Source organism: Oncorhynchus keta, chromosome 16 (assembly GCF_023373465.1).
Source record: "Oncorhynchus keta strain PuntledgeMale-10-30-2019 chromosome 16, Oket_V2, whole genome shotgun sequence".
In the NCBI taxonomy this organism is placed as follows: Eukaryota; Metazoa; Chordata; class Actinopteri; order Salmoniformes; family Salmonidae; genus Oncorhynchus; species Oncorhynchus keta.
In genome coordinates, this window is record NC_068436.1 from 10,437,554 (window position 1) to 10,461,068 (window position 23,515).

Sequence of the window (23,515 nt, forward strand, 5' to 3'; positions counted from 1 at the left end):
CAGAGGAGAGGAGGGAGACAGGAGAGAGACAGGAGGGAGCAGATGAGAGAGACAAGAGGAAGCAGAGGAGAGAGACAGGAGGGAGCAGAGGAGAGAGACAGGAGGGAGCAGAGGAGAGGAAGGACAGGACGGAGCAGAGGAGAGAAACAGGAAGGAGCAGAGGAGAGAGACGAGGAAGCAGAGGAGAGGAAGCACACAGGAAGGACACATGAGAGACAGGAGGGAGCAGAGGAGGCAGATAGGAGGGAGTAGAGGAGAGAGACAGGAGAGAAAAAGGAGAGAGCAGAGGAAAGACACAAGAGGGAGCAGAGGAGAGAGACAAGAGGGAGCAGAGGAGGGAGCAGAGGAGAGGAGAGAGACATGAGGGAGCAGAGAAGAGGAGACAGGAGGGAGCAGAGGAGAGGAGAGAGACAGGAGGGAGCATAGGAGAGGAGAGAGACAAGAGGGAGCAGAGGAGAGGAGAGAGACAAAAGGGAGCAGAGGAGAGAGCGAGAGAGAGAGTGGAAAAGGTGTCCTTGGCTCATCGTCTAATTAAATCAAATCAAGGGGAGAGCAAGGGAGGACAGGAGGAGAAGAGGGTATGAAAAAAAGAGCAAGCAGAGACAGAGAGCAAGTGACAGAGAGGAAGAAAGAGAGAAACGGGGAGCGAGGGAAGGAGGGAAAAAGCTAGCTGAGAGAGACAGTCCACACCACACTGGTTGAAGGGATCAGCATCAAAGCACCCCTTTAGGGGGCAAGAGATGAAAGAGTTTGACCATAGGAGCATTTTTAGTGTGGAAAAACAGACATCAATGAGGCCATTCTAATCACGAACAGCCAAACTGGGCAACAGAGCCCATGCACTCTAATTAGGGAGACAACTGGGCAACAGAGCCCATGCACTCTAATTAGGAAGACACAACTGGGCAACAGAACTCTGTGTCTGCATCTCAAACATCTCTATCGTTTGACAAACAGACAGGGTTCCTTACATTCAGTCATTAAAGATCAGATTTAGCTTTCTCTCCAACTGTGTGATACAAAAGAGACGAAGCTAATTGTGTGTGTGTGTGTCTGGTGAGTTGAGGAGCCTTCAGATTTGTGTTTAATTGAGGTCTTGTGATTTTCTTATCACATCTTGCACCAAACATCGCAAGCATTCAGTTAAATGGAGAAAAGGGAGAGGAATAGGAGGTTAAAAGATCCATCATGACCCTTAGAGTGGACCAACACTATTGGGAACAGCAGTACCTCAAGATAAAGGAGAGAGGGAGGAGAGGTGGGGAAGAGGTGGAGGACGAGGGGGGCAGAGGTTGAAAATGAAAGGCAGGCGAAGGGAGAGATGGAGAGTGCTGAAGAGAGAGCGAGTGCGATCGATCGAAATAATGAAAAGAGCTGGAAGTGAGTGTGACCCACCGTTTGACATTAGAGGCCTCGTACACCCCACTGTCCCCGGCCACAGACTCGTCTGACACGGCTGCTGACACACAGGTGGGCCTGTCCTCCCCTGGCCTCTGGAGGTCCACGTCTGACAACAACACAGACGGAGACATGAAGTAAGACACCAGAGTTGATATGTCAATGAGCATCGGTTCATTCATTCAATTTTTTAAAAAGGAAAAAAATTAAGTGTTTTCGCATATCTATGAGACACATCCGAGGCGTAAAGCATAGATGTGATGGGAGCCTATAAACTCAGCATGAGTGATTCAGCGTTTCCTAACTCCACTCCACCAGTCCCTCCACCAGTACACCTTTTAGCTGTAACTCTGGACAAGCACACCTGATTCAACTTGTCAACTAATCATCAAGCCCTTGAGTTGAATGCAGAGTATTTGTTCGGGGATACAATACAAATGTGTGGTATTCGGGGAACCGGAGGACTGGCGATGGGAATGTGTGCTGTTTCAGTGCAGCTCCATTTTGAGCTGCTAGGTGGCAGCGTTGCGCCATGCAGCGCAAGGCATTTCTAATCAGTGGTAAATTCCAATGAAGGGAGGAAGAAAGAAAGGAAGAATTTCCCGTATGAATAAAGCCCGTCCCAGCTCTCTGGAAACACGGAAAGTAGCCGCCTCAGAAATCTCTAAACTGTTGGATATGATGTAAGGTGTGTGATGTCAAATGTTTACTTGACGGTGTTGTATTAGCAAATGACTCAAGAACATTCTAGTGTAGTACAGGTTATATATATATATAATGGGTTGTCCAAGGTTGTGGATTGGGTGGGTCCACCAGGGGTATGTTTGGAATTACAAATGACAAAATAAATAAAAAGGGTGGGGAAAGTGTAATAGTTTATTTGTATGATTGTATTGCCCTTGTGACCCAATAAAAAAACATTGTTCACAAAAAAAGAAAGGAAGAATTTGAACAGAGCAAACGTCTCACCTGTAATACTCTCTCTGAGGGTGGCCAGTGCCCCTCTCCCTTCCCTCCCCCCCTCCCCTCCTCTGTCCCTCTCCCCCGTCTCCGGCTCAAACATCCCCATCCCCTGGCCGTCGTAGAATCCCAGGCTGAGACTGCCAAAGTCCGACACCACCAGACCGACGTCGCCGTCCCCAAAGTCCTGTGGGCCCGCCGACGGGAACGCACCGACCCCCTCCAGCACCAGCGGCGAGCTCGGCGGCGAGAGAGAAGACAACGACGACCTCGAGGAAAGCGATGTCACCGACTTGGACGGCTCGGCCGGCTTCGAGGACACCGCAACCAGCGGCGCTAATGGGACCAGGTCGGTGGTACCGTTTCCCACTGTGTGTGTGTGAAGCGACGTGTTGTGTGGGTGTGGGTTCTCCACCTCGTGTTCGTGGATGGTGGTGATAGTTCCTGGGGGGTCTCCCCGCCTGTAGGTTATCCCAGAGGGGGTCAAGGGCTCCTGGAGGAGCAGGTCCAGTTTACACTGGTAGTCCAGGTCCAAGGGAGAGGGGGGTTCTGCGGGGGTGTAGTAGAGGTCTCCAGAGGAGAGGGAGTTGAGGGAGCCGCGGGAGGAGGATGTGTTGAGGGAGCCACGGCTGGAGGCCAGAGAACCCAGGCTGCTGCCTGATGAGACGGACAGGGTACTGGCCGACAAACTGTAAGGGAGAGAGAGAACACACATTAAACACACAGCCACACGCACCATGAACAAGTATGTATGTATGTGTATCGGAGGAACACTTCGGCTGAGTTTAGACAGGCAGCCCAATTCTGATCTTTTTCCCCACTAAATGGTCTTTGGACCAATCACATCAGATCTTTTGAAATCAGATCTTTCTCAGAACTGATATAATTTGTCAAAACCCAATTAGTGAAAAAAAGATCAGAATATGGCTTCCTTTGTAACTGCAGCCTTAGAGCAAGAGTGTATTTGAGTATGGGGATACAAGTGTGAAGCGCACACACACACACACACACACACACACACACACACACACACACACACACACACACACACACACACACACACACACACACACACACACACACACACACACACACACACACACCTCTTGAGCTGAGAGTGGAGCAGTGTGGTCAGTCTGGTTGACTCCTCCAGTCTCTGCACCAGGACTCGTCTCCTCTCCTGCACCTTCAACCTAGAGAGACAAGTCATTACTGGGGTGGCAGGGTATCATAGTGGTTAGAGCGTTGGATTAGTAACCGGAAGGTTGTAAGTTCAAACCCCCGAGCAGACAAGGTACAAATCTGTCTTTCTGCCCCTGAACAGGCAGTTAACCCACTGTTCCTTTGCCATCATTGAAAATAAGAATTAGTTCTTAACTGACTTGCCTAGTTAAATAAAGGTTTTTTTTTTAATAATTAAATTACTGGTACAACATGTCTGGGACAGAACACATATCTATGTCTGGGACAGAACACATATCCATGTCTGGGACAGAACACATATCTATGTCTGGAACAGAACACATATCCATGTCTGGAACAGAACACATATCCATGTCTGGGACAGAACACATATCTATGTCTGGGACAGAACACATATCTATGTCTGGGACAGAACACATATCTATGTCTGGAACAGAACACATATCCATGTCTGGGACAGAACACATATCTATGTCTGGGACAGAACACATATCTATGTCTGGGACAGAACACATATCCATGTCTGGGACAGAACACATATCTATCTAGAACACATGTCTGGGACAGAACACATATCTATGTCTGGGACAGAACACATATCTATGTCTGGAACAGAACACATATCCATGTCTGGGACAGAACACATATCTATGTCTGGAACAGAACACATATCTATCTATGTCTGGGACAGAACACATATCTATGTCTGGGACAGAACACATATCTATGTCTGGAACAGAACACATATCCATGTCTGGGACAGAACACATATCTATGTCTGGAACAGAACACATATCTATGTCTGGGACAGAACACATATCTATGTCTGGGACAGAACACATATCCATGTCTGGGACAGAACACATATCTATGTCTGGAACAGAACACATATCTATGTCTGGAACAGAACACATATCTATGTCTGGGACAGAACACATATCCATGTCTGGGACAGAACACATATCTCGGTCTCCTTTGGGAAAGTGATCTTCTGACCTCAATGAGACTTCTTGATCTAATAAATACTAAATAGACAACATGCCCCCTTCCCTCTGGTAGGAATCCCCTCTATTCTACGAACTAAGCTTCAAGAACACTAACCTTAATTACTGTCTTCATTTATCGAGCAATTACACAGAGCCTAATTAGCTCAAGACACAATTATAGGGCTTCTTCAAATGTAGTGTGTGTGTGTGTGTGTGTGTGTGTGTGTGTGTGTGTGTGTGTGTGTGTGTGTGTGTGTGTGTGTGTGTGTGTGTGTGTGTGTGTGTGTGTGTGTGTGTGTGTGTGTGTGTGTGACAATATGTAATTACAATTACAACCCATACAAGCGCCATGTTTCCAATTACGGCAGTCGCTCTGCCTTCTAATGTGACGCGATGTTGCAGTGGCACAGTCTGCTTCCAAAACAAGACAATTACCACACAGTGTGTGTGTGTTCAGTGTGTGGGTGAGTAACAATTGGTATGCTAATGAACGGTAATTAAAGGCACCTTACAATGTTTACCCACAATGTTTACCCTTTGGAGCGTTTTTGCGTCGTTCATTAGGAAAACAAAAGGCCGTAACCGCGTGGGCGGGCAAATCAATTTGTTTGTTATCTGATGGATGTCAATGAGGAACACATGGGGCACTCACACATAAACACTACATACACACGGCCTCATGTATCGCCTACGTCCGGGGGACTTTTTAGACTTCCCTCTGTCTAAACTTCTGGAACTGCACGGCTACGACTAGCTGCGAGGCAACTACTGGGTTTTTAAAGGGAAGGTGCCAGGGATTGTGGGTCTCACCTCTGGGCCAGGGCGTGGCTGGGGGTGTTCCTGACGGCCTGCAGGTCCTGCTCCAGCTGCAGCCTCTGGGCCTCCAGACGTTGGAGGTCCTGCGGGGTGCGTCGCCGTGGCGATACGAACTGCAGCTCCTTGAGGAGCTCCTCCTTCTCCGAGACCAGGAGGAGACGTTCCCGCTCCACGTCCACCGCCCCCGGCCACGCCTCGCTCTCCAGCTTGGCCAGCTCCACCTGCACGTTGGCCATACTGTGGGAGGAAGGAGAGAAACAGAAACAGAGGGTAGGGATGCTATATACACCAAAAGTATGTGGACACGCCTTCAAATTAGTGCATTCGTTTTTATACTGTTTTTATTTATTTACTTTTTCTGCTATTTCAGCCACTCCCGTTGCTGACAGGTGTATAAAATCGAGCACACAGCCATGCAATCTCCATAGACAACTTGACTGGCCTGCACAGAGCCCTGACCTCAACCCCATCGAACACCTTTGGGATGAATAGGATCGTCGACTGCGAGCCAGGCCTAATCGCCCAACATCAGTGCCCGACCTCACTAATGCTCTTGTGGCTGAATGGAAGCAAGTCCCCACAGCAATGTTCCAACATCTAGTGGAAAGCCTTCCCAGAAGAGTGGAGACTGTTATAGCAGCAACGGGGGTGGGACCAACTCCATATTAAATGCCCATGATTTTTTGACGAGCATGTGTCCACATACTTTTGGCCATGTAGTCTATTTTAACCCTTATATAAATACACATGCGCTCATAAGGGAACGCAGTGAAAATGCTTGTCTTGAACTCCTTTCTCCTGGCACACACTCTCAGGGGTCTAAAGCCAGCAGCAAGCCCACATCTACGAAAGGAGGAGTTGTCATGCTGCCACACTCTACCGCCGGCTCTCTGTAGAAACACCTGTTCTATACCGGCGGATTGGAAAACGGTTCAAAGCCCAAATGTCAGGGATTACCGTCCATAAGGGGAGGGGTTTACCTGCCTTTTATTCACTGAGCCTAAAACTGCCCACGGTGGTCCCAGATCACATCTCTAATGTGTGAAACTGACAGCCGTCTAAGTCACCGCCGGTGACTGATAATGCATAACTATTTAATGGCTGGACATGGACCCTTAATTGCTCTGATCTGAAGTCAGATCGGATGGGACTTAAGGCCCATTATGAAGTGATCTAAGGCCCATGTTAAAGTGATCTGAGACCCATGTAGTGATCTAAGGCCAATGCAAAAGTGATCTCAGGCCCATGCTAAAGTAATCTAAGGCCCATGTTAAAGTGATCTAAGGCCAATGCTAAAGTGATCTAAGGCCCATGCTAAAGTGATCTAAGGCCCATGCTAAAGTCATCTAAGGCCCATGTTAAAGTGATCTCAGGCCCATGCTAAAGTTATCTCAGGCCCATGTTAAAGTGATCTAAGGCCCATTTTAAAGTGATCTAAGGCCCATGCTAAAGTGATCTAAGGCCCATGTTAAAGTAATCTAAGGCCAATGTTAAAGTGATCTAAGGCCAATGCTAGTCATCTAAGGCCCATGCTAAAGTGATCTAAGGCCCATGCTAAAGTGATCTCAGGCCCATGCTAAAGTAATCTAAGGCCCATGCTGAAGTGATCTAAGGCCCATGTTAAAGTCATCTAAGGCCCATGTTAAAGTCATCCTAGGCCCATGTTAAAGTCATCTAAGGCCCATGCTAAAGTGATCTAAGGCCCATGCTAAAGTGATCTAAGGCCCATGTAAAGTGATCTAAGGCCCATGCTAAAGTGATCTCAGGCCCATGCTAAAGTAATCTAAGGCCCATGTTAAAGTAATCTAAGGCCCATGTTAAAGTTATCTCAAGCCCATGTTAAAGTGATCTAAGGCCCATGCTAAAGTCATCTAAGGCCCATGCTAAAGTGATCTAAGGCCCATGCTAAAGTGATCTCAGGCCCATGCTAAAGTCATCTAAGGCCCATGCTAAAGTAATCTAAGGCCCATGCTGAAGTGATCTAAGGCCCATGTTAAAGTCATCTAAGGCCCATGTTGAAGTCATCTAAGGCCATTGCTAAAGTCATCTAAGGCCCATGTTAAAGTGATCTCAGGCCCGTGCTAAAGTTCTCAGGCCCATGTTAAAGTGATCTAAGGCCCATTTTAAAGTGATCTAAGGCCAATGCTAAAGTGATCTAAGGCCAATGTTAAAGTGATCTAAGGCCAATGCTAAAGTCATCTAAGGCCCATGTTAAAGTGATCTAAGGCCCATGTTAAAGTGATCTAAGGCCCATGTTAAAGTGATCTAAGGCCCATGCTAAAGTGATCTAAGGCCCATGCTAAAGTGATCTAAGGCCCATGCTAAAGTGATCTAAGGCCCATGCTAAAGTGATCTCAGGCCCATGCTAAAGTAATCTAAGGCCCATGCTAAAGTGATCTAAGGCCCATGTTAAAGTCATCTAAGGCCCATGTTAAAGTCATCCAAGGCCCATGTTAAAGTCATCTAAGGCCCATGTTAAAGTCATCTAAGGCCCATGCTAAAGTGATCTCAGGCCCATGCTAAAGTAATCTAAGGCCCATGTTAACGTGATCTAAGGCCCATGTTAACGTGATCTAAGGCCCATGTTAAAGTGATCTAAGGCCCATGTTAAAGTGATCTAAGGCCCATGTTAAAGTGATCTAAGGCCCATGCTAAAGTGATCTAAGGCTCATGCTAAAGTGATCTAAGGCCCATGCTAAAGCGATCTAAGGCCCATGTTAAAGTGATCTAAGGCCCACGTTAAAAGTGATCTAAGGCCCACGTTAAAAGTGATCTAAGGCCCATGTTAAAGTGCTTTCAGGCTTTCTCTATCTCTATTGAGTTGAGTTTACTGTTGCAGTTCTGTGGTCAGGTGATATGCATATTCACATAAGGAATGTCTGTAGTAAAAAAAACAGAGAGAGAGAGAGATGGAGAGAGAGATTACCTTCTTTTGGCCTCTTCATATTGGAGACTAAGTCTAACCTTCTCAGCCAAGGATGATCTGCTCCTCAAACCAGCCTGAGAAACGGAGGGAGAACGAGCGAGAGAGAGAGACAGAGAGAACAAAAACATCACATGTACCTGCTTGAAGTTCAAGTGACTGGGTTTAATATCATTAGAGAGACCTCCACCTCTCCATCCCTCATTCTGCCCTCCCTCCATTTAGCATTCCATTGGTGAATGTCTCGCTCTGTGTGTGTGTGTGTGTGTGTGTGTGTGTGTAGGGAGGGAGAAAAGCCCCAGTGTAGTAAGCAGCTTTGCCTCTCTACCTCTAACCCTGAGCCCAGTCTGCCCGGCCGGGCCCCTAGCAGCTATCATCTGCTCCGAGGAACCAGAGGAATCCAGTGTGTGTGTGTGTGTGTGTGTGTGTGTGTGTGTGTGTGTGTGTGTGTGTGTGTGTGTGTGTGTGTGTGTGTGTGTGTGTGTGTGTGTGTGTGTGCGTGCGTGCGTGCGTGTGTGTGTGTGTGTACAGAGGAATCCAGAGTCCCACTAGGGAAGGCCCACAGAAGGGGGGCGGGGACATTCCTCTCAGTAACACACAGGCATTTTATTAAGACAAAGAAGGGACATGGGAGAGAAGGGGGAGAGAGAGAGGAGAGAAAGCAAGAGAGAGAGAGAGAGAGAGAGAGAGAGAGAAAGCAAGAGAGAGAGGGAGAGAGGAGAGAAAGCGAGAGAGAGAGAGGAGAGAAAGCAAGAGAGAGAGAGAGAGAGGAGAAAAGTAAGAGAGAGAGAGAGAGAGAGAGAGAGAGAGAGAGAGAGAGAGAGGAGGGAGGGAGGGAGGGAGGGAGGGAAGGCACAAATTGTTGAGTGAGAGTGGGAGCAAGATAGTGTTGGATAGAATAAGGGGATAGAAAGTGAGAGTGAAAGAGAGGAGAGAATGAGAGGTGGTGCTCACCTCTCCAGAGACGTCTGTCTGGGAGCCGGCTTCAAGCGTCTGTCTGGAGCCCACTGGGTTCCGGAGGTCTGGTTCCGAACGGCCCATGTTATGTTCGGTGTGGAACCTCTCCTTTAGCTTAGCCAGAGACTATGGGAGAGAGGAGAACATGGGGTGACTCTAGGGGTGGGGTGGGTCTAGAGGGAAGTTCAGGGTTGAAAGGCACACCACACCAAAACGGAAAAACGAAAATTAGCATTTCTAAATCGGATAAGTTCAGCCAGTCCCTTCCTGTTTCAGTCTGTTTCCTTCTGTTGGGTTCCTAATGAACATGACCTTGCCAGGAGCTCTCAAAAAGCAGATATAGGAACCCACACACAGACCAAAATATTTCCCACACACACGTACCTGCATGAGGTCCTGTTTCTCCTTCTCTCCAGAGCTGATGGCCCTGCGGAGAGACTTGAGCTCCGTCACGATGGCCTTGGCCTCCTTCAGACGGTATCCACTCTGCTCGCCACAAAGTTTTTGGTCGATCCTGCAGAAGAGAGCGCACACACACACACACTGAGTCCAAAGAAAGACAAGTTTTGTTCATAAATATCAGAATCTCCAATGATCTGGATTCTGGATAGATCAATTTGAATGTGAACACATCGATGTCTATATGGGTGTTCAAGTTCAGATATATACATACGTCTACACGCATTTTCACTTACACAAGAGCTCGCTCTTTGTTGAGCGATGTGTGTTGAGTGTTTGTCTAATAGTGTAGTATGAGAAAATGACATAACAAGCAGCCTTAGTTAAGCTGCCATGCATGATTTCTGACCTTCCTAACGTGCAGTTTGTGTGTGTGTATGTGTGTGTTCCTGCCCCCTTTTCACTCTTTTCCTTTATTGTGTGTGCCTCCTGAGCGGATGGAGTGTGTGTGGAGGGTGAACGACAATGCTTCATTGTTTCAATTATTGTAATAAAAAGTGGCTGCTTTGGACAGGGCTTAATCCAGAGCGTGCCATGTGAGCAACATAACCCCTCTCTCTCTCTCTCTCTCTCTCTCTCTCTCTCTCTCTCCCTACATCTCCCATTCTCCTTCTTCCTCTTTCATTCTCTCTCCTTCTATCAACCCCCCTTCCCCCCTTCATTCTCTCCCTCTCTCTCTCCACCCTCTCTCTTTACCTCCTATCTCATGGTCATTATCTCTCTCCCTACAAACGTGAATTCCCATTAGTAGACTGTAGAGGTTCCTACAGATGTCGGATCTTAATTTGAGCCAGTTTGCTACAGCAGGAAAATAACCCTATAGCAACAAGAATAGTGAATTATTATGTGAAATATGATTCATGGCAATTTTTGTAGTTTAGTGCTCCTGCACCAGAATAATGTAATCAACCTGTTCTACGATCACCCCCAGGCACTACCAAGTCCAACAGACACATAACACTAAAGTTGTCAAATCACAACATTCACAGAGCAACAGACAATACACAGCTGTATGTGTGCGTGTGTTTAATAGACAGACGTGTGACAGACAGGTGTAATCAATGTGAAAAGGGGACTTACTGCTGCAAGGTTTCAAAGCCTTGTTCTTTGTAGATGAGCTCCTGTTTCATCTGGGAGAGCTCTCTCTTCAGCTTATTCACCTACAGTAGTGGAAAAATACAAATGTTAAAACCAGAGTACAGACACACATTAACAGAGACACAGAGGAATGCACTTTCATTGAGAAGAGAGGTGTGTTTTGTTCTTGTTTATTCTTGTTTATTTCACTTGCTTTGGCAATGTAAACATACGTTTCCCATGCCAATAAAGCCCCTTTGAATTGAGAGAGAAAGAAAGCGAGAGAGAGAGAGAGAAAGAGAGAGAGTACGAGAAAGAGGTAGAGGGAGAAAACGAACGAAGATTGAGAACGACATAAACGCAGACAGTCAAGAAGACACTAGTTGCCCTCCCGAGTAGCGCAGCGTTCTAAGGCACTGCATCACTACAGACCCGGGTTCGATTCCAGGCTGTGTCATATGATCGGGAGTCCAATAGGGAGACGCACAATTGGCCCAGTGTCGTCCGGGTTAGAGAAGGGTTTGGCCGGGGGGGCTTTACTTGGCTCATCTCGCTCTAGCAACTCCTTGTGGCGGGCCGGGGGCCTGCAGGCTGACTTCAGTTGAACGGTGTTTCCTCCGACACATTGGTGCAGCTAGCTTCCTGGTTAAGCGGGCGGGTGTTAAGAAGCAAGGTTTGGTGGGTAATGTTTTGGGGGATGCATGACTCAACCTTTGCCTCCTGAGCCCGTTGGGGAGTTGCAGCGATGAGACAAGATCGAAATTGTGGAGAAAAGGGGGATAAAATACAACAAAACAAAAAATAAATAAGAAGACACTAGTTAGGAAGAGGTGTGAGTGCGAGCGAGACAGAGAAAGAGAGACATGCATCTTACCCTGACTTTGGTGGTGGAGATCTCAGCCTTGAGGATGTCAGGGTCATACTTAGTGCTGGACGAAGACCCCGAGAACACTGGAGGAGAGAGAGCCGCCTGGACCGTTAGTGTGTGAAGGACAGACGCGCTTGTGTGTGACAATGGGTTTAGAACTAGGTTCGGGTCAGGTTCACTACTCACGGCTGGTGCGTGAGCTGGACTTGTCCTTGTATGCGTCGTTGAGGCGTGTGTACTGATCCAGGGCCAAGGCCAGCCGCTGCTCTTTGACCTGGTATCGAAGATCACAATGGAAATAAGTCTTGTTCATTCATTCATTCATGAGGTCCTTTGTTCATCCATTCACTCATCATAGTTGTTAATTCATTCATCCATCCTTCCACCCACCCATTCAGTCATTATTTTATTTACCCATCAATCCATCCATATATCCATCCATGCACTCACTCATCCATTTCACCTGGTACAGCTCTTTCTGGGTGACCAGGGCATCCTGGGCTACTGTCAGGTACTCCTTCAACATCCTCTCCTGCTCCTTCCTCCACTCCGCCCGGGGGTCCTCTAGCTGGGTACTCTCTAGAGAGGGGAGAATGTCATCAATGAGATCTACTCCCATAAACAAATTATGATTATGATAATACTTTATTTGTAGCCTCTTTTTGTGTCATACAGCTACAGCATGCCAGAACACTGATTCAGATATACAGGTAACTGCCAAAGTAATGGAAACACTTGAGTAAATGAGGGATACAAAGTATATTGAAAGCATGTAGTTCCACACAGGCGTGGTTCCTGAGTTAATCAAGCAATGAATATCCCATCATGCTTAGGGTCATGTATAAAAATGCTGTGAAGGCTATTATTTTGGCCATTATTTTGACTACCGTGGCTATGCCCCCACATGATGACAATGCCCTCATCCACAGGGTGCATAAAAAAGATATAAACCCTATGTCATGGCCATCTCAGTCACCAGATCTCAACACAATTGAACACTTATGGTAGATTCTAGAGCGGCACCTGAGACTGCGTTTTCCAGCACCATCAACAAAACATTTAATGATGGAATTTCTTGTGTTTCTTGAAGAATGGTGTCACATCCCTCTAATAGTTCCAGACACTTGTAGAATCCATGCCACGGTGTATTGAAGCTGTTCTGGTGGTTTGTGGTGGCCCAACGTCCTATTAAGACATGTTGTGTTCCTTTATTTAGGCAGTTACTTCCTTTTTTTATGGTTGACATTTTCATCAGGTCAATAATCCTATCCAAAGAAAATCGACACAAACAACAATGGCATTTCACTGTGTGTTTTACACAATGTTCCTATTCCTTTAAAACCTCTAGTAACTCCCCATCCCGGGTCCGGGAGCATAATCATCGACTGACACTAATTAGCATAACGCAACGGACACAAATATTCCTAGAAAATATTCCTATTCATGAAAATCACAAGTGAAATATATTGAGACACAGATTAGCCTTTTGTTAATCACCCTTTCATCTCAGATGTTCAAAATATGCTTTACAGCCAAAGCTAGACAAGCATTTGTGTAAGTTTATTGATAGCCTAGCATAGCATTTTATCCAGCTAGCAGCAGGTAACTTGGTCACGGAAATCAGAAAAGCAAGAAATTAAATCGAAATTACCAAATTAAATTGTTTACCTTTGATGAGCTTCGGATGTTTTCACTAGATAGCCAATGTTCATTTTTTCCAAAAATATTATTTTTGTAGGCGAAATATCTCCGTTTGTTCTTCACTTTTGGCTGAGAAATCGCCCGGAAATTGCAGTCACGAAAACGCCGAAAAAATATTCCAAATTAGCTCCATAATATCGACAGAAACATGGCAAACGTTGTTTATAATCAAGCCTCAAGATTTTTTTCAAATATCTATTCGATAATATATCCACCGGGACAATTGGTTTTTCAGTAGGACCGATTGGAATAATGGCTACCTCTGTATTTTACTCGAGAATCACTCTGAGAGCCATCGGGTGACCACTTGTGCAATGTAGCCGCTTACGGGTATTCTTCAACATAAATGCGTAAAACTACGTCACAATGCTGTAGACACCTTGGGGAATACAGAGGAAGAAGTAATCTGGTTGATGATAGCCCATTCACTGCTCAATAGAGTCACTTCCGGATTGGATTTTTCTCAGGCTTTCGCCTGCAATATCAGTTCTGTTATACTCACAGACAATATTTTTTACAGTTTTGGAAACTTTAGAGTGTTTTATATCCTAAGCTGTCAATTATATGCATATTCTAGCATCTTGTCCTGACAAAATATCCCGTTTACTATGGGAATGTTATTTTTCCAAAAATGAAAATACTGCCCCCTAGTCACAAAAGGTAAGCACATCAGACACCAGTCAGACTCTCTAAAATACAACACACTCAATTTGTCTCCATTTTGATTAAAAATCCATACAGAAATATCTCATTTACATAAGTATTTACACCACTGAGTCAATGTTAGGTGATGTTAGAATCACCTTTGGCAGCGATTCCAGCTGTGAGTCTTACTGAGTAAGTCTCTAAGAGCTTTGCACACCTGGATTGTACAATATTATTATTTGAAAAATTATTCAAGCTCTGTCAAGTTGGTTGTTGATCATTGCTAGACAGCCATTTCAAGTCTTGACATAGATTCTCAAGCCGATTTGTCAAAACTGTAACTAGGCCAGTCAGGAACATTCAATGTCATCTTGGTAAACAACATTTAACAACCTTGGGTTATTGCTGAAAGGTGAATTTGTGTCCCAGTATCTGTTGAAAAGCAGACTGAATCAGGTTTCCCTCTAGGCTTTTGCCTGTGCTTAGCTCTATTCCGTTTCTTTTTAGCCTAAAAATCTCCCGAATCCTTGCCAATGGCAAGCATACCATAACATAATGCTGGGTGCTGTACTGCAGCGCCAGCTGTGCCACCAGAGACTCTGGGTTCGCGCCCAGGCTCTGTCGTAACCGGCCGCAACCGGGAGGTCCGCACAATTGGCCTAGCATCGTCCGGTTTAGGGAGGGGTTGGCCGGTCGGGATATCCGTGTCTCATCGCGCACCAGCGACCCCTGCGGCGGGCCGGGCGCAGTGCGCGCTAACCAAGGTTGCCAGGGGCACTGTGTTTCTTCCGACCATTGGTGCGGCTGGCTTCTGGGTTGGATGCACGCTGTATTAAGAAGCAGTGCGGCTTGGTTGGGTTGTGTATCGGAGGACGCATGACTTTCAACCTTCATCTCTCCCGAGCCCGTACAGGAGTTGTAGTGACGAGACAAGATAGTAGCTACTAAAAAACAAAATTGGGGAGAAAAACGGGGTAAAAATTCACCAAAAAAAATTAAATAAAACATGGTGCAGCCCCCACCATGCTTGAAATTATGAAGAGTGGTACTCAGTGATGTGTTGGGGTTGTCCGAAAAATAGCGCTTTGTATTCGGGACATAAGGTTAATTTCTCTGGCAACTTATTTGCAGTTTTACTTTAGTGCCTTGTGATCAATGTTTTGGAATCTTTTTATTTTGTACAGGCTTCTTTCTTTTCACTCTGTCATTTAGGTTAGTATTGTGGAGTAACTACAATGTTCTTGATCCATCCTGTTTTCTTCTCCTTCTCTTTGAAATTCACTGCTCGACTGAGGGACCTTACATATAATTGGAGATGGGGGAGTCGTTAAAATATCATGTTAACCTTTTTAGGATAGGGGGCAGCATTTTCACTTTTGGATGAATATGCGTGCCCAGACTGAACTGCCTCCTGCTCTGTCGCAGATGCTAATATATGCATATTATTATTAGTATTGGATAGAAAACACTCTGAAGTTTCTAAAACAGTTTGAATGATGTATGTGAGTATAACAGAACTCATATGGCAGGCAAAATCCTGAAAAGAAATCCAAACAGGAAGTGAGAAATCGATTTTCAAAACAGTGCCTACTGAAATCCCAGTGAGATATGAATGAGAATGCACTTCCTAGGGCTTCAACTAGATGTCACCATCTTTAGAAACTGGTTTGAGGATTCTACTATAAAGGAGGGGCTCATAATAGCTCTTTGAGTGAGGGGCTGGCAGAGAGACTCGGTCTCATGATGCGCGCTCCCGACAGAGTTTGCACTCGTTCCAATGCTTTTCTTCAGACAATGAAATTCTCCGGTTGGAACCTTATTGATGATTTATGTTAAAAACATCCTAAAGATTGATTGCATACATCATTTGACTTGTTTCTACAGACTGTAACGGAACTTTTCAAGTTTTTGTCTGGAGGAAGTGCTCGCGCCTCATGAAGATGGATTACTGGGCTGAACATGCTAACAACAAGTGGCTAAATGATGGGCTTTATGGAACAAATCAGTCATTTATTGTCGAACTGGGATTGCTGGGAGTGCCTTCTGATGAAGATCATCAAAGGTAAGTGAATATTTATAGTGTTTTTTCTAGCTTCTGTTGATGCCAAAATGGCGGATATTCCTCGGGCTGTTTTGGGTTCTGAGCACCGTTCTCAGATTGTGCTTTTTCCGCAAAGTTTTTTTAAAATCTGACACAGCGGTTGCATTGAGGATAAGTCTATCTTTAATTCTGTGAATAACATTTGCATCTTGTATCAATGTTTATTATGAGTATTTGTGCAAAGTCACCGGATGTTTTGAAATCATAACATTACTGCAGGTAACGTGCCAATGTAAACCATTTTGGATATAAATATGCACATTACAAAACAAAACATACATGTATTGTGTAACATGATGTCTGTCCTATGAGTGTCATCTGATAAAATTAATCACTAAACTTTAATGATCTTCATCTATATTTCTGCTTTTCGTGACTCCTATCTTTGGCTGGAAAATGGCTGTGTGTGCTTTTGTGACTTGACTCTGACCTAACTTAATCATATGTTGTGCTTTTGCTGTAAAGCATTTTTGAAATTGGACACGATGGGTAGATTAACAATATATTTATCTTTAATTTGCTGTATTGGACTTATTGTATTGTTATTATGTGACTTGTTAAGCAAATTTTTACTTCTGAACTTTTTTATTCTTGCCATAACAAAGGGGTTGAACACTTATTGACTCAAGTAATTTCAGCTTTTCATTCTTAATTAATTTGTTTAAAAAATGTATTATAATAATTCCACTTTGACATTATGGGGTATTGTGGGTCGGCCAGTGACACAACGTTGCATTTTAATCCATTTTTAAATTCAGGCTGTTAACGCAACAAAAATGGGAAAAAGTCAAGGGGTGTGAATACTTTCTGAAGGAACTGTATACTGCAAACGAAGCAGGCCTACACCCACATCTTAACAGTGGGTTGTTTTGAGGAAAGAGAAAGGCACAGTGGGAGAGCAGAGGAAGCAATCCATCTGAATCAATCACAACACTACTCGCTCGTTCTCTTCCCCTCTCACTCTTGCTCCCACTCTCTCTCACTCCTTTCCCTCTCTCGTTCTCTGTCTCTGCCCTCTTTTGTTTGTCTCTTACCCTCTCTTCTGGGTTAGCCCACAACTCTGTCCGGTGGCAGGGAAGGAAAGGGTTAATCCTTCATTCCTTACTGTACTTTGACTGTGTCCCAAATGCCACCCAATTCCCTACGTAGAGTAGGGCCCATAGGGCTTTGGTCAAAAGTAGTGCACTATATAGGGAATAGCGTGCCATTTGGGAGACACAGCCTTTGTGTGGAAAACAACAAGTCTCTACACTAAGAGCACGGCCCCCTCCGTGCCACACTAAGTATGTCAGCAATGCAGAGACTGGCTGCTATGAGGAATAACCGGATTTCACTCCAGAAGGATTTTTGTGTGTGTGTGTGTGTGTGTGTGTGTGTGTGTGTGTGTGTGTGTGTGTGTGTGTGTGTGTGTGTGTGTGTGTGTGTGTGTGTGTGTGTGTGTGTGTGTGTGTGTGTGTGTGTGTGTGTGTGTGTATGTGTACGTGCTTGTGACTGTGCCTGTGTCTACACTCTCCCGCTCTCTCTGTCTCCCTCTCTCTATGGAGCTCTCAGCCCTGTGTATTCTTCTGCTGAGGGTGTAGGCTACCCAGCAAACCAAAATTGGTTATGTGAAATTTCCCAGAACATTTGTTAGCTCGCGGCATATGTTCTAATAACGCAAAAACAAATATTTGATACAAACATTGTATAATCATCAGCACGACTTGGCAGTATCTGTGTTATGAGAATGTTTGACGAAACCTAACGAATGTTCTGGGAACTTCCACAGAACCAATTTTGGTTTGCTGGAAAAACATTACTCGTACATTGTGTTATTACATTGCCTGGAAACCTAATGAGAAAGTTTGGGGAATGTGGTTGTTACAGATGTGCACAACATTTTAGTAAATGTTAGGAGAACAATCCAAATATATTTCATTTAAACCATAAAAAAATATTACAATAATTTGCTATAATCCTAATGTCATATAAAAAAAAACATAACGAGAACTGAGAATCTTAGCTAATGTACTGGGAACGTTCCCAGTTTGCTGGGTAGGATAATCCTCGGTTAGGCCCTAAGTAATGTTTTGTTTCTGATCTGCTATATAACTTGTGGTCAATGTTGGGAGTTGCTCTTGCGCTCTGAGGTTGGTAACGGTTCCCTACAAATCGAATGAATCAATGTGAATCATGTTGGCTAGACACTGTATCGATGTCCTACAGAAGTGGTTGTATGATACGATAAATGATTTGAGTCTCACACACACACATATACACACACTTGGGAACACAAAGCCACATGCTGATGAGCAACCCTAAAAGGTATGAGGTAGTGGCTAGAGCACAATGGACAGTGTTGACACAGTCAGTCTATTGTTTCGTCATTGGTATCTGACAGCACACTCCTGCCTGCACGGGCAGAACACACCCACCTCAACTCTCAGGATGTGACTGAATATCTGACTGAATGAATGCCTGACTGGCACACACACGCCTGATATACAGAACACACGCGTGTGTGTCCACCTACAGCCTACAGTGCCATTTTATGAGAGCTTATAAGAGTGCGAGGGAGAGCATGTGTCTGTCTACCTCTATGCATAATAAACCCAGGATTTCAACAGGACCTCCACTAAGACAGGGGAACCCAAAGCAACTCCCTGAGTGGGTATGTGAAGTCAGGGTAAGTTCCCACTAGGTTAGGCAACCACGCTTCTCTGGGCCCATATACGCCACATAAAAGAAGGCAAATCACCACACATAACAGACCCTTATCAACCCCCGTCCCGTCCCTCCCTCCACTCCAACAATGCAGGGAGGCCACAGGGCAGCAGCAGGGTTTACATAATAAGGAAGTGAGGCCTGCTGGGCGGGGGACAGCCTGGGCAGGGAGGGAGAAGCTAGGACAGGACCGACAGGGAGAAGTAGGTACCCACCCAGACTAACCCCCCAGCCGCCCTGTCTTGCCATAACTAGGGCCAGGAGTTTTTTTCCCCCCAGAACATCAGACCTGCATAGGATAGACTCTGGGGCCTTATCAATCAGTCCACATTCTCCACTCACCTCACAGGTATCTGGGATACAGCCTAGACAGGTGAAGGGAGGTTTAGTCTGAAGAGAGTATGATGGCCTTGAGCTAGACATGAAATATACAGTACCGTTCAAAAGTTTGGGGTCACTTAGAAATGTCTGTGTTTTTGAAAGAAAAGCAAACATTTTTGCCCATCAGAAAAACATCAAATTGATCAGAAATACAGTGTGGACATTGTTAATGTTGTAAATGACTATTGTACCTGGAAACGGCAGATTTTTTTAATGGAATATCTACATTGGAGTACAGAGGCCCATTATCAGCAACCATCACTCCTGTGTTCCAATGGCATGTTGTGTTAGCTAATCCAAGTGTATCATTTTAAAAGGCTAATTGATCATTATAAAACCCTTTTGCAATTATGTTAGCACAGCTGAAAACATTTGTGCTGATTAAAGAAGCAATAAAACTGGCCTTCTTTAGACTAGTTGAGTATCTGGAGCATCAGCATTTGTGGGTTCGATTACGGGCTCAAAATGGCCAGAACTTCTGAACTTCTTCTGAAACTCGTCAGTCTATTCTTGTTCGGAGAAATTATGGCTATTCCATGCAAGAAATTGCCAAAAAACCGAAGATCTCGTACAACGCTGTGTACTACTCCCTTCACAGAACAGCACAAATTGGCCCTAACCAGAATAGAAAGAAGAGTGGGAGGCCCCGGTGCACAACTGCGCAAGAGGACAAAGTACATTAAAGTGTTTCGTTTGAGAAACAGATGCCTCACAAGGCCTCAACTGGCAGCTTCAGTAAATATTACCTGCAAAACACCAGTCTCAACGTCAACAGTGAAGAGGCGACTCCGGGATTCTGGCCTGCTGATAATGGGCCTCTGTACGCCTAAGTAGATATTCCATTAATCAGCCGTTTCCAGCTACAATAGTAATTTACAACATTAACATTGTCTACACCATATTTCTGATCAATTTTATGTTATGTTAATGGACAAAATGTTTGCTTTTCTTTCAAAAACAAGGACATTTCTAAGTGACCCCAAACTTTTGAACGGTAGTGTACATTGACAAATGGTCATTGGGGTGTTTGTTGAGAAAGGAAAGTGTATCACTTCGATAAGGAGGCTTTCACACCAAATTGGTTTGGAGAGGTTTTTCCAGCTCTGGTGCATTTTCCTCCTTAGTTCAGAACTTTTTCTATACTAGAACATGAACAATTGTTCAGTACCAGATTTTTTCTCTCCTTTCGGCACTTCTGTCAAATTTGCCTCACAGATCAACTCTGTCAGCGCAGCCAACGTCCCCCTTATAGTACGAAAGTACTGTGTGTGGTCCACTTAGCCTGATCTCAGTGTCTGGGCTGCACCATGTTAGCTCCCCACTCATGCTGCACAGGTTAACACACTTGAATAATACGACACGGCATGTAGAAATGTTGAAGCTACATGCCGTGTCGTTACTGTCAATGTCGTTACTGTTCGCAAAACAATGTCCATAAAGGATAGAACCGGTAGCTTCCAGCTTCGTAGGCTAACTTTTCTTGCTAGCTAACAGCTTTGATTGTTTTAATATGCAAACCATAATGGAAAATATGCCAATTTTTAACACTGATTGCCACCAAAACTTTATTCATTCGCTTAATCAGTCTCTCTCTCGCATCTCTCCCAAAGATGATCTATTTCCTCAGTGAACTGACCCCAGGCCACCCCCTTCTTGCCTCGTGAATGAGGTCATTACTGGTTTTTAGGCCGCCCCATCCCGCATGCGGGATCGTGACTACAGCCTCAAGCTCATTACCATAACGCAACATTAGCGATTTCTGAAAATTGCAAATGAAATGAAATAAATATGCCTGTCCTCAAGCTTATCCTTTTCTTAACAATCCTGTCGTCTCAGATTTTCAAAATATGCTTTAGAACCAGAGAAAATCAATAATTTGTGTAAGAGTGGTGATAGCTAGCTTAGCATTTAGCGTTAGCATTTAGCACGCAACATTCACAAAAACCAGCAAAGGGATCAAATAAAATAATTTACCTTTGAAGAACTTCAGATGTTTCAATGAGGAGACTATCAGTTACATAGCAGATGTCCAGTTTTTCCTGAAAGATGCTTGTGTAGGACACAACGTTCCGTTTTGTTACTATGCATTTGGCTACCGAAACTAACCGAAAATTCAGTCACCTAAACGTCGAACTTTTTTCCTAATTAACTCCATAATATCGACTGAAACATGGAAAACGTTGTTTGAATCAATCCTCAAGGTGTTTTGTCATATATCTCTTCATTGAAATGCCAGTCCTAGAAGCGTGCATTCTTCTCTGATTCGGATGGAAAAATACTGGTACCTGACTTTTGCGCACCAATTTCCACGCAGACACCATGCGGGACACTTGGTAATTGTAGGCTCTTATGGGCAATCTTCCAATGATATGCCTACAAATACGTCACAATGCTGCAGACACCTGGGGAAACGATAGGAAGTGTCCGTTCATTCCTGTCGCATTCACAGCCATATAAGGAGATCATGGAAAACGTGCCTCCAGAAATCCTGTTGATTTCCTGGTCACTCAAACATCTTGGTTTTGCCTGTAGATTTTGTTCTATGGCACTCACAGTGAAAATCTTTGCAGTTCTGGAAACGTCAGAGTGTCTTCTTTCCAAAACTATCAATTCCAAGCATAGTCGAGCATCTTTTCGTGACAAAATATTGCGCTAAAAACGGGCACGTCTTTTTATCCAAAAATGAAATACTGCCCCTATAGGTCTAACAGGTTAAAGAGACAGTGCACACTTTTATCAAACGAGCAACTCCTATGCGAATGTTGTCTGTCAGTACAATAAAATAAAAACGGAAAGGAAACAGATCGTTCTGTTCATCTGTATCATTTACATTACATTTAAGTCATTTAGCAGACGCTCTTATCCAGAGCGACTTACAAATTGGTGCATTCACCTTATGACATCCAGTGGAACAGCCACTTTGCAATAGTGCATCTAAATCTTTTAGGGGGGTGAGAAGGATTACTAATCCTATCCTAGGCATTCCTTAAAGAGGTGGGGTTTCAGGTGTCTCCGGAAGGTGGTGATTGACTCCGCTGTCCTGGCGTCGTGAGGGAGTTTGTTCCACCATTGGGGGGCCAGAGCAGCGAACAGTTTTGACTGGGCTGAGCGGGAACTGTACTTCCTCAGTGGTAGGGAGGCGAGCAGGCCAGATGTGGATGAACGCAGTGCCCTTGTTTGGGTGTAGGGCCTGATCAGAGCCTGGAGGTACTGAGGTGCCGTTCCCCTCACAGCTCCGTAGGCAAGCACCATGGTCTTGTAGCGGATGCGAGCTTCAACTGGAAGCCAGTGGAGAGAGCAGAGGAGCGGGGTGACGTGAGAGGACTTGGGAAGGTTGAACACCAGACGGGCTGCGGCGTTCTGGATTAGTTGTAGGGGTTTAATGGCACAGGCAGGGAGCCCAGCCAACAGCGAGTTGCAATAATCCAGACAAGAGATGACAAGTGCCTGGATTAGGACCTGCGCCGCTTCCTGTGTGAGGCAGGGTCGTACTCTGCGGATGTTGTAGAGCATGAACCTACAGGAACGGGCCACCGCCTTGATGTTAGTTGAGAACGACAGGGTGTTGTCCAGGATCACGCCAAGGTTCTTAGCGCTCTGGGAGGAGGACACAATGGAGTTGTCAACCGTGATGGCGAGATCATGGAACGGGCAGTCCTTCCCGGGAGGAAGAGCAGCTCCGTCTTGCCGAGGTTCAGCTTGAGGTGGTGATCCGTCATCCACACTGATATGTCTGCCAGACATGCAGAGATGCGATTCGCCACCTGGTCATCAGAAGGGGAAAGGAGAAGATTAATTGTGTGTCGTCTGCATAGCAATGATAGGAGAGACCATGTGAGGTTATGACAGAGCCAAGTGACTTGGTGTATAGCGAGAATAGGAGAGGGCCTAGAACAGAGCCCTGGGGACACCAGTGGTGAGAGCGCGTGGTGAGGAGACAGATTCTCGCCACGCCACCTGGTAGGAGCGACCTGTCAGGTAGGACGCAATCCAAGCGTGGGCCGCGCCGGGAGATGCCCAACTCGGAGAGGTTGGAGAGGAGGATCTGATGGTTCACAGTATCGAAGGCAGCCGATAGGTCTAGAAGGATGAGCAGAGGAGAGAGTTAGCTTTAGCAGTGCGGAGCGCCTCCGTGATACAGAGAAGAGCAGTCTCAGTTGAATGACTAGTCTTGAAACCTGACTGATTTGGATCAAGAAGGTCATTCTGAGAGAGATAGCGGGAGAGCTGGCCAAGGACGGCACGTTCAAGAGTTTTGGAGAGAAAAGAAAGAAGGGATACTGGTCTGTAGTTGTTGACATCGGAGGGATCGAGTGTAGGTTTTTTCAGAAGGGGTG

General features: G+C 45.3%; 1 protein-coding gene across 1 annotated transcript in view; it reads right to left on the reverse strand.

The window, feature by feature from the left end:
• LOC118395555 (protein WWC2-like) overlaps window positions 1-23,515 on the reverse strand; it is a 59,725-nt gene that overhangs the window by 18,104 nt on the left and 18,106 nt on the right. The window contains exons 3-13 of the mRNA XM_052464674.1: window positions 12,111-12,226; window positions 11,834-11,921; window positions 11,654-11,730; window positions 10,783-10,862; window positions 9,628-9,757; window positions 9,241-9,369; window positions 8,290-8,363; window positions 5,358-5,600; window positions 3,462-3,551; window positions 2,368-3,047; window positions 1,396-1,507 (exon numbers count right to left, since the gene is read on the reverse strand). Of these exons, the coding sequence (XP_052320634.1) occupies window positions 1,396-1,507; window positions 2,368-3,047; window positions 3,462-3,551; window positions 5,358-5,600; window positions 8,290-8,363; window positions 9,241-9,369; window positions 9,628-9,757; window positions 10,783-10,862; window positions 11,654-11,730; window positions 11,834-11,921; window positions 12,111-12,226 (1,819 nt within the window). The remainder of the gene's footprint in view (window positions 1-1,395; window positions 1,508-2,367; window positions 3,048-3,461; window positions 3,552-5,357; window positions 5,601-8,289; window positions 8,364-9,240; window positions 9,370-9,627; window positions 9,758-10,782; window positions 10,863-11,653; window positions 11,731-11,833; window positions 11,922-12,110; window positions 12,227-23,515) is intronic.